Source organism: Cyrtonyx montezumae, unplaced genomic scaffold, assembly GCF_038088225.1.
Source record: "Cyrtonyx montezumae isolate F1298 unplaced genomic scaffold, pur_monq_1.0 scaffold_2, whole genome shotgun sequence".
NCBI lineage: Eukaryota > Metazoa > Chordata > Aves > Galliformes > Odontophoridae > Cyrtonyx > Cyrtonyx montezumae.
In genome coordinates, this window is record NW_027071936.1 from 16605992 (window position 1) to 16618022 (window position 12031).

General features: G+C 39.1%; 1 protein-coding gene across 3 annotated transcripts in view; it reads right to left on the bottom strand.

Annotated features, from left to right (window-relative positions):
* SEC24B (SEC24 homolog B, COPII coat complex component) overlaps window positions 1-12031 on the bottom strand; it is a 108745-nt gene that overhangs the window by 60710 nt on the left and 36004 nt on the right. For 2 of the 3 annotated variants that reach the window (XM_065736487.1, XM_065736486.1), the window contains 4 exons: window positions 11061-11165; window positions 9979-10071; window positions 8736-8839; window positions 7892-8031 (listed from right to left, as the gene is read on the bottom strand). In XM_065736487.1, the coding sequence (XP_065592559.1) occupies window positions 7917-8031; window positions 8736-8839; window positions 9979-10071; window positions 11061-11165 (417 nt within the window). In that variant the 3' untranslated portion in view covers window positions 7892-7916. Of the gene's footprint in view, window positions 1-7891; window positions 8032-8709; window positions 8840-9978; window positions 10072-11060; window positions 11166-12031 lie in introns of those variants that run through there. The other variant, XM_065736488.1, reaches the window with a different exon arrangement.

Here is a 12031-nt window from a genome sequence, read left to right on the forward strand (position 1 = left end):
GTTTGAGAGAAAGTTATTATGAGATTTACTAAATCCTATAATTAGTACTTTTATTATTACTTTGACTGCTCCGGCTTTGAGTGCCCTCTTGAAAGCTGTAAAAAAGCAATATGAGAAAGCAATAAGAGGCCATTAACTGTGGTACAAGCAAGTTAAGCTTTTAATTCACCTACTCCTTCACTGTCACGTTATGTGTTACAGAAATTGCTGTGCTAAGCTAATGCTGTTTGCACTGTGACCATAGTACCACTGCTGCTAACATACAGTTGTAATTCTTGCAGTAGGAAGCAAGCTGTCAGTAATAAGGACGCAGATGGAAGAGCCTCCTTTTGTCTTTTATATGTTTTGTCTGTTTGTTTGCTGACAAGAGCTGAGTTTTCAATGCAGTAGCAGAATCTCAGTCTGACCAGGGTTCGTGGCCATCTGACACGCTGCTGAATGCTAAAGGACGAGATAGCATTGGGAGCTGCAATGAAAGTAATGGATGTAGAAAATACAACTATCACTGATAGCTTTGTTGGGTTTTTATTTTTCCATTAATCACTTCTGGGGTGTTTTCTGGAAACAACTATAGTTCATCAGGAGTTATTACATTGAGGATACAATGGAGCGCATCAAGGTAAGAGCCACATGGTGACTGGAGTGCTGCTACTGTCCTTAGATCGGCCACCTACCCCCAAGGGGTCTAGCAAACAGGTTGGAGGGCCAGAGGCAAACTGCAGCTGACTGATGTCTGAATTCCTCCTCCTGGAACTTCATGCTGCTTCTTGTAGCCTGTCAGCTGATTTTGTCATAATTTAACTCTGTGTCGGGGTGCACTTTAAGTCCTTCTCATAGGTAAAACCAGAAGTCACAGGGCTTTTATTTTCTTCTAGTTAACTTCAACACTGTGGCATTTTGACACTGTTCTGAAACTGTCAAACCACAATGTGTCCAGAAACAAGTTCAGAGCTGATGCGAGCATGTGATACTTTGTCAGAGACAAACTTGCCACTGGGGGTAACTTCTTCCACACTTGGATTTAAAGGATACTTTCAATTCATGCTTGTCTCAGCATGACTGTATTCTCCCCTTTGCTTGCATGCAGGTATTCATCATGCTGTGGTCAGCCTTCAGCCTACAAAGCCTTGAATTGTGGGTTCTGCACCCAATTTGTATTTCCCCAGCCCTCCACACATCTTTGTTGTCTGAAGGCTCGAAGGAAATTGTGTCTTCATCTTGAATCCCTGCTGTTATCATCTATGCAACAATCCAGGCAGAAAGTCGCCTTGAATTCCTGTCCCTGCTCACCCTCAGAAAATCATGATGTGAGGATGGAGGCTGGCAGTTTTCTGCCTGTGCAGTTCACGTGGGAGATAGTGGGGGGGGGGGGGGGGGGAAAATCACTCATGTTCCCACTGTTTATTCAGTGGTTCTTAACAGAGGATCCTTTGGTGTCTGTCCTTGCTAATCCCACTACTTGCAATATGCTGTGCTTAAGAGACAGGAGTTATAACACAGCAATTCATTGATTTGTGCCTGGGTGAAAATGCCACTTTCTCATGAGTTTTTTATGCAGCAAGGACTCTTAATTGATCTTCACAGGAGAGCTTAATGAAGTATACGCTCTTAACTGATCTTGAAAGGATCTGAGGAATTAAGTCAAAACAAATGCAATCTTTGTACTCAGATGCTCTCTACCAGTTCCCTACTTTTGCTTTTTTTTTTCAGTGAAAAATTTTCTGTGTTGCATTTCAAAGCCTTTCTCAGACATCTGAAACGCTTTGTTTACATCACACAGGGACTAAATTTGTACTGCTGAATTTATGCGAGTACTGGAAATCTCTGGGTGAACACCTGTGGCTCCGGACTCCAGACGTGGAACCATCAGTACAGGAGAGACGTGGACCTGTTGGAGCACATCCAGAGAAGGGCCACAGAAACGCTCCATGGAATGGAACGTGTCACTTATGAGGACAGGCTGGGAGTGCTGTGCTGTTCACCTCAAAGCCTTCCCTGATAGCAGCCCTTCAGCATCAAAAGGAGAGCTATAGGAAAGAAGGGGACAGACCCTTTAGCAGCTCTCTGTTCAGACATGACGTATTTATAACGTGTGTTTCTTCCACCGGGCTTCTGCTTTTGTAATTAACATTTACAAATTCCTCTTTCAGCTTCTTTCCTTCTCTCTAGGGCAAGACAGAGACAGGACATGCAGGAAAGGAAAAACGGAGCCATCCTCTGGCTACACAGTGGGTATGCCATCTTCTCAAATATTTTTAAGACACTCTAATGCATCTTCTGACATGGTGATTATTTTAAAGCTTGTCTATTTGCACAACCCAGGCTAGCCCAGATCTCCGCCCTGCTCCCAAAGAATCGCTTTAGCACACAGCCTTTGGCCCTCCCACCTATTAGCCCTGCAACAGAACAACACGACCAACTCTCCCTCCTCAGGCAAATGCATGAGACGCGTATGGTTTCATTCTCTACAGTTAAGCAACAATAGAGAGAGCAGGAAGAGGAAACTGTTACCTGCACTGCAGAACAATGTAACACTTCATACAACTAAACATCTCCTCTCCATCTGACCAACTTTGATATAAAATGACCAGAGAGCAAACGACAGATTATTGCTTCAAAACTGCTTATCTGAAACTGAAAAAAAAAATAAAAAATTACCATCTTGCCTGAGTATAATGTACTCAAGTTTTTCTGTCCTTCTCAAGAGGCACTGCCTGCTTCTTGTGATAAGTGCAGCTTCTCAAAGCGTGAGATTCCTGTTTTCACACTGAACATTTCTTTTCTCATCCAAAGGAGCACAAGATGTTCCTCCCTCAGCAGCAGGAGGCTGCGCACCACCACGCTGGCACAAAGCTGTTTACCCATGCACTGCCTGCTGATGCTTGACAGCCACACAGAGCAGGAGACTGCTCACCCCCAGCCAGCCAGGAGTGGATGAAGAACTGGTTCATGGACTGAAACGAGGTACAATCTTTAGCAGGCAGGTGGTCAATCGATGCTCATTTTTAATCTCCATTCTCTTCTTCAGTTACTGTATTACAGAAGATAAAGCCGCTCTAATATTTAGAGGGGTTTACTTACCAGACACAAACTCGACCTTCAGGGTCTAAATCCACACCTCCCCAGCCCTTGGGGATCATGGATGCTGTGTCATGTGTTCCCTGGGAGCCATCTATCTTCACAGCAAACAGACCACAACTTCCTCACGCACCCAAACAGCTTCAAGTGGCACAGAGCAGCACATCTGCAGAGCGCTTTGATCCCCCCACACGGCAGGAATTAAAGAGCTGTCAGTCAGGCAGACACAAAGCACTCTGTGAATGGCATGCAAGAATATGGAAAGGAGTCCTCAAACCAGAGCCAGAGCTGGTGTTAGATGCCCCTAACAGAGGCGACTCATAGCCAACACTGTATTACAAGTCTATGAAACACCACAGGGCTTGGAAGAGCTTACTGCCTTCTCACCTGGCTGCAGTAACGCTGCTGCCAACCAGCAACCAACAAGTTCATCTTTGCTACTGACTTGCAAGCAACAGGGCTGGACTGCCACGTTCCTCATCCCACAACACACAAAAATGTACTCGCACACACAGCACTGTCAGAATTGCCCCAGCACCGCTCATAATGAAATCACAGCATCATTTCCTGTCATCTTTACAACCACAGTGAGTTTCTTACGGGTACTACTTCATGGTATGACTCCTCCTGCTCCTGTTCTAAATTGAAAAAGAAACCCAAGACATAAAAACACGACACTGTCAGAAAGTTCACCAGCGGGAAGGAACCTGCATTTGCACTTTGCTTTGCCCATTGCATACAGGTAGAGCCACTTATTTCCAAACTTTTTGGAAGCACAGCCTATTTACTTAGCTATCACATGAGAACGCTCTTTGCAGTGTATGTTAAAATACTGAACAGATAGAGCGTGCACAGAAGTACAAAGGATGATGAATTTCCACGATGCAAACACACATCTCCTGTATATACCTCCTATATATCTACCGTATTTCTCACCAAAAGCAAATTCACCAGAGGAAATACAGCCATCTCCTGGCTGTTCTGTTACTCCGGCACAGATGCAGTACTCCAAGGCAGTGAAACAAACTTGCTGATAGGTACGCTTCCTCAGTAGTTGACTAGGATCTTCTAAAGGACCCGCTGAAGGCACTTGTAAGTTAATTCATGTAAGGTGACATCCTTCAGGAAAAGGTTTCTGAATTAGAAAACAACCAAACCCAGTGGTTCCCCACTTGGCTGCAGCTCACAACTAGGAAAAATCCTTTCCTCAGCAACGAGCATTTGCTAACGCTAGAAGAAAAGTGAAACGCTTTTCCCAGCCACATTTGCAAGCCCATCTTGCAGCTTACACACAACCTTTATTGCGCAGATATACAATTTAAGAGAACCCCAGATGCAAAAACAGGACACGTTCTGAATTAATGAAGCTGAACAGAACAAACGCTTTGTAACAAACAGTTTTCCCATTTCAGTTCTCTCACTACGAGTCTTGTCCCTTGCAGGAGACACTGTCTCCACACCGGCAACCCCACACTGCACAGAAACTGCTAGGGAACCTAGTTTTAAAAAGCTACAAGAAACTGGGAAATGAAGCCTGTGTTACAAACAGCAGCTGAAATCCCCGGGGTTGCAGGCAGCCTGGTACAGATAACAACTGCATGAACTAAACTGGAAATCTCATGTCTATGAATGGCTGTGAAATGCAAATCCACTTTAGTTTCTCTGCACTGTCGGACTGTTATCCAGTTTGATTGTGTTTAAAATATAAAAATAATAAAAAATCAGCCCTTGCAGTGCTTTCTGGCTCAGACTGTTTATGAACGGTCAAGAAAAAATGGCAATTTTCAGCTTAATTCTGTGCTAACACACCTGTTCTCCATCACAATACAGGAAGTCTTCTGCACCAAGAGTAGTGGTGGTAGCAGAGCACCTCTGAGCATGGAGTTAAGACACTCAAGCCAAAAGGAAGCAAAATAGCTGTCAGCCTCGAGGTTCCAGCACACACCAAATCGCTGTGGCATTACAAATCTGTGACTCCACCAAAGCAAATCACATCCTTCTGGGAGCAAAATTTTGCGTAGTAATACTAAGGCCTGCCCAAAAAACACAACACCATTCACATAGCTTGAAATAATGTGTGTGTATATAAACGCTGAACACTTCTCAGAAAGAAAAAGTTATGCTACAAAAACTAACTTGTAAAACTAGAAAGCCAACCTGAAAAAATTAAGTATGATTTCTATAAACATTACACCAAAAGCATAGTGGCTAGCCAAAGCCATCAAAGAGGTTGATGATTTTATCCAAGTGCTGTGCTGAAAAGCTGACAGCTGAGGATCCTGCTCTTCATGACAGCAATTGCTGCTTTCACAGAAAAATTACAGCAAAAATTAGGCATTCCAGAGTGGCTGATTTACCCCTGTGGTAGCTTATTTAGTTGTGAAAAGCACAGCACACAAATACACCCTGCGCTTACACACCTGCTCACCAACACAGGAACACCTGAGCATCTCCATAGTATACGATCTCTGTCACAGCTTACAGCGTGCAAGCAAGCTGGAGAACGTGGCACCAGAGTGCACCACAGGTAAGCGTGACCAGCACCGAGCTCTGCCCCCTTAGCTGCCCACAAGCTCTCTGACCTTCCCCTTCCAGAGCTGCAGCAAAATTCTCCCCATCCCTGTGACAAGGACAAAGGAGCCACAGCAACACACATCGCACATCTAAAGGGGAAAGAAACATAAAATAGTCAGGCCAGTGCTTGAACTAGTGAGGTGAACATAATTTAATGTTTTACTTGACCTCAAAATCTAAAGAGCTGAACAGCTGCGGTACGGTGTTCCACTACATGAAATTATACCCACAGGCCGTTAACTTTCAGTTAACAAACATGGTACTGCCTCAGTTACGTGGGCCCAATAGCCTTTACATTACTCTTCCTCCTGGAACTTTACCTTGTGATTCTGCAGAAGTGATTACAGATACAAATCAGAAATCATGGGCCGTTTCAATTGAAAGATGCTCATCTTTGCAATTAGAAATAATATTTGAGATGCTCTGCTCTTCAGCAAGTAGCCTTCATTACTGTAAAGTCATCTATGAACAAGCGCATCAGTACTGAAATCCTTGGGGTCTGATTTACAAACAACATTCAGCATTGCCACAGACATTTATTACATGATCGTTTACTAAATGGAAATATGTTCTCAAGTCCTCTTTGGGCAACTTAAACACATTTAGAGACAACACACAAATTATATTTCCCCCAAACAATGAGTTGGTGCTAACATGCAGAACAGTACTTGACCAATTTAAGTCGTGTAGCTTTTAAAGCATTTGCAAACCATAGCTAGTACATTTTTTCTCTTGACTATTCACGTTCTGTTTTCAGGGGATATGGTAGTTATGCAACATGTTAATATTTTAAAGATGACTTTAAACTAAAATGTAATCACACCAACTATCATTAATCTGTCAGTACTCATTTCACTTTAGTCACGTCTCATTAAACAAACAAAAAAGTTCCAAATACTACACAGAAGTGACTACGTTTTGTGAATGTAATGTGCCTTTGAAAAAAAAAAAAAACAAAAAAAAAAAACACAACCAAACCATTTTAACTTTAAAACCTAACTTTAACATCTGGGCTAAATCTATCTGAAACTCCACCGCTGAGTTACTAAAACATCAGCAAGAACAAGGTTCAGAAAGATGGAACAGTTGTGTCATTCTGCAATTCAAAGGCATTTTAATACCTTTACTTTCATTGTTGCAAGTTCATTCATCCCCCTTCCATTTTTGTTCTTCTTTATATCACAGAAGTCATTGCATCAGACAGGGTGACTACCTACGTTTTACCCTAAATGGCAGACAAAACAAATTACAGAAGCCTGGAACGAGACCAACAGCAGTTTACACAAAGTAAAGTAAGTTTAACAGATATGCCTTCTTTATGTTAAGACACAGGGAGAGTTTCAGCAACTTTTTTGGATTATACAATGTACTTTCCTCCCTTCCAGACGTCTGTGAATAAAGAGGTAAACATGTTCTCTTCAATGTGTTGTTCAGTTAGAGTTCTGCTGCAAAAACAGGGTGCTTGCATAAATATAAAAAAACCACAAGATAAAGCAAAATATTTTTAATTCGTAAGCCAACCTTAAATAAATTCACCTAAAAATTAAACAGAACAAGAAGTTGTGTTCTTCCTACAGGCATTTTGTTTAAGCATGTTTTAATAGCCAACTTGAGACTGAAACAATTCATCATTGAACACTCAACAGTTCCGTACACTACGCTCTTTTTTTTAGTTACATTTTTACATTTTCTTTACAAATGTAACACTTATGTACATTATATATTCCATTTCTACAATTCTCGTACTTCAGTGAAATTCTACAACTTTCACAGGGAATTTGCTGAAGTCTTTAGTAAATACGAATCATTCCTTGTAAAAAGAAATCCATATAAACAACCAACATACAGCACTGCCCTTTGACATCTTTGTTAAGAATCCGAATCGTGAAGGGCTACCATACCAAACGTAAGAAAAAAGGCTTTACCTAATCATACATTTCGTTAAGAAATATCCCACAGAGCTACATAAATTCACCAGCTTGCAATAAACAGAGCACCATACTGCTGCACTACTGGAAACGCGTATAAATCAATTTAAAGATTACTAGTGAAACAGCTTCATTGCTCCTAGCACTTTTAGAGTGAAGTCTATCTGCAAAATTCCTCTGGAAATGTATACTTCTCCTATAGCTGTAAAGTTTCCAGAACAGTTCTGGTTACTACATATTGTGAAGAACAAACAACCACTTCTGTAACTTCCCGTAGCTTCTCACAGCCAATGCTACCCGAAGCCGGGCTCTTTTTGTTTTTTCCTTTATTTTATTTCACTTACAAATCTGCTGTTGAATATGCAGTAAGAATTCATAATAAGAGAAAGCTGCTTCTGTCCGATCTTCAATTAAGTGCTGAAAAAACTCAGTTTTGGCAGGATTTTCATCTCTGAAAGAACAGAAGAAGGTATTTGAATCCTAATATTGAGCAAATGAAATCCGCTGCACATTTATGTAGGGATCTAAGTTCTCAGAATTTCTAACTCTTTTTGGAATTTTAGACTCAGCCTAAAGGCACCACAGTACAAATAACTCTAAGTTCAAATAAAATAAAATAAAAAACAACTCTTAGGGAAGTGATCTCAGTTCTGTGATATTCTGCTGTCAAACAGCAGCATCTCAGGGGCTTGGATTCGATGAACTCTAGAGGTCCCTTCCAACTCCTACAGTTTTGTGATATTTTTAAGAGACAACATGGGAGAAAAGCAGGTGGCATTTCTAGGAATGTAAGAATGAAAGCATAACAATGATGTAGTTTTTCAAAGTTAGAAATTACGTTGATGGCAATGAGTTCTGAAAGCATTAAACTCAATCTCAACGAAGACTAACAGAAAATTTTACATTTGTGGCTGTTCCTACACAATATCATTTTTTTTCTTCCATTTTCCTTATTTGACAAGGTTGCTTATAATCTCTGTTGTCAAGGGGTTTTAGATAACATTCTATCATCTGGCAAGCAAATTGTACTCAATTTTCTTCTGGCCTAGATACTCCAACTTTTCATCAGTATCAACTAGAAGCTGTAAATATAACTTGCTGATAATTATTCAGTATCTAAATAAAATACTTACTTTATTACTTGAAAATACTTACTTTATTACTTGAAGAACTGGACTTAAAGGTCTGTTGTCTCTAAGCCAGGATATGAAAGACCGTGTCCTTTCTGAAGAAAGTGCATCTATCTCAGGAAGCTGTGTCTGGTTGAAAAATTGAAAGAAGTTATCTTTTATTACCAAAATTAATTTAATAGACATGACAATGACAATAACAAAATAGCCAACATTTCTATTACCAAATTACTCTGCACTACATACGGACATTTTCTCTTCAGCTTAAAATACAATAACTCTGTATTATCTGTTCTACTGGAAGTAAAACACCCTTAACCTAAGTTGCCTTTTAAGTACCAAAGATTTTAGAAAGCGAGCTCATTTTAGAAGTGATCAGCTTGCTTGAGTCATTCAATGAGATAAAGATACTGTCTCTTGGGTTGATATAACTTAAGATTATTAATATGGTGAAAAAACTCCATACAGATTTAAAAATAGTTCTGCTTCTGCCTTTGCTTTTGAACTATATCCTTCATTCATTTACTGCAAAGATGAAAACCTCTGTGTTAGTTTTTTTCTCTCATTTTTCATTACAGCAAATGCTGTGTAACCATCGGATTTTTTTTTTTAATCCATCCTTTCAATTTTTTCCTGAAAACACCATCATCTAATACTACCACCAGTTAATAACAGGAAACAATTTTAAGTTGCCAACGGGAACAAAATACAAAACCCTGAACGAACATTGAATTTCATAGCAGTCTTAAGGCTCACCAGTCTTTCTGACCTGTTCTAATAATTTCCAGTTTCATTTGCTCTTTCCCTTCATGCTATTCATGCTCTACGAGCAGGAAATACCTTGCAATGCACTTCCACAAAAGCACATTTTGATTTAGCTTTCGGAAATCACAAATATAACAATTCCATTTAGAACTTTATTCTAGACTATCTTAAAAAATGTCCAAGAGAAGTTATCTACAAATTACACACTATCTTTGTGAGCCCACATGCACTAAAAAAAAACCCCGCAAACAAACCCACAATCCCCCCTCCACAAGAGGTAATATTATTGAACAATTCTTGTCATTCAATGAACACATTTACATTCTTCCCTTAAAAGCATTTGACAACTTCTGCATCCTATGGATTTGGCAGGAAGTTAGACAGCGAGTTTTAAAAATAAATCAAATTTTCAATTACACGACGAAAAACTGACAATGCACAAAAACTAGATTAAACAGATTGCAAATGTAAGCACTACACAGCACTGATCATTAATTGCCTACCATTCTCTGGGGTATCGATGCATAGTTTGGGCACCCGAGGACATCTTTTATGAAGTTGTTATCACAGTTTTTTCCAATCCAAATATAAAAATTCTGGAAGAGATCAGTCAGTTTAAGTAAAGGTTTCTACGTGCATTTTAGAGAAAGAGACAAGTAGTAACATAATTTCAATATTGCCAGGAAACACTACTCATGCGTATTAATCACCCGAGAGCTTCGCTTGCAGTTCACGTGTACACTTCTATATTCATTATTTGAACTCTAACTTGGTAATAGTTGGTACTGTTTGGAGTTAAGATCATTAAATGTCAAAAAAGAGTTAAATTGCAAGTATCAAAAGAGTGAGGATGCAGGACATGTCTACGCTGGTACAGTTAATGCATTTTACCTCGTAACATAGAAAAGCTAGACCTTAAAGTCACACACTGTATCCAATTCTGCAGACTTCCACTCTCAACAAGTTACATCAAAGCAGTATTTATCAAAACATACTGAAGTAACTTCTGCAGACATAAGAAGAAAGCAGCTAGTCTGACATTTACACTTAGCCTCTGAACCTTAAAGTGCTTTCCTTCTGGAACGCCATCAGAACAGCGCCATATTTTATTGCGTTATAAAAGTAGCATGTTTTATCCCACTAAGTGTTTTTAGGGTAATTCCTAAGATGAACTTCAACTGCATTTGCAGGTTTTAATCAATCCCTACAATTCCCTTGCCCTTGCAACTCTTACCTCACGTGAGCCACATACCATAAAACCACTTACACTTGTGCACAACTGAGAAGGTGCCTCCCTCAATGCCTATGTGCTTTGTTAGAAAGACTCTAGTACCTGCAATCTAATATCTATTAAAATAAGCTTTTGAAAATGGAAATACATTATTTCCAGAAAAAAGACCTGAGATGAACTCTTGGCCAATTTGCTTAGTGTGAAAAAGCAAACCCTTGAAAATTTAATATACAATCTCAATTACAGATATTCCAGAGACAAAAATATGAAAGCCTTTCACTGGAACTAGTGTTGAAAACAGGCTGCTTTCAACAATTCAGAGTGCATCTTGAGTATATAAAGTTAGTAACTTACTGAACCACAATCCATGAGGAAAGCTCCTTCTCTCGTCAACTTTTCTGCAGATAACTTCTGAAGAGGAGGCTGAGGAACAACTCTGTCGTTTACATGGATTGTACTCTGTAAAGAACACAATCATCAGGAACACAGTAATAAAGAAAAATTCACGTATGAGTATTTTTGTCTTAATCTGACGTGAAAAAAGAGGAAAAAGCACGGGTAACCTCTAGCAACATTTTGAGCATTCTCATATAAGAAATATAATATTAAATTTCAAGTGATCGTATCTGTATCATCAAATTTTAATGTGTTATTTCACTTAAGCTTACTTTATAAGCTAAAGAAAAAATAATAGAAGTTCATTAAACTACATATGGAACCATTCTCATGCTCTGGATACCAAGCTTCCAAAATAACTCCAGCATCCTATCCTTAAAGGCAGTTATCTGCAATCAACCTTTATAAATTTTCTCATTGCATTCCACTTCAGTAAATATTCAGTACAACACATTCTAGAGACCTACCACATATACACACATAACAAGACTACAAAATAAATAAATAAATAAATAAATAAAATACACCATATAAAAGAATTCCACACTGTATTACAAAAGATATCAGGATTTATATATAAATATGAAAATCAAGCTACTGAAGTTCACTTGGAGAAGTTCTAGACTATTCCAAGAACCAAGTGTGAACAGAAAAAATGCATTTTTTTTAGAAGATCTCTAGAATACAAAGAATTTTCTAAAGAAGAAAGATTCAAAAGCAGCATTTCTCACAAATATTTCAAACAGAGCCAGTACTAAACAGCAGATTAACACTCCTTTACATAATTTAAGACGAGGCTTAACTAATATCAGTAGGTTAGATAGATCCTAATTTACTTTATTATTCCACTACAAGCAACTAATCTGAAATCCATAATAAAATAAATTCATAATAAAACTGGACCTCCCAAAGAGATTGGTGTGTTTTTG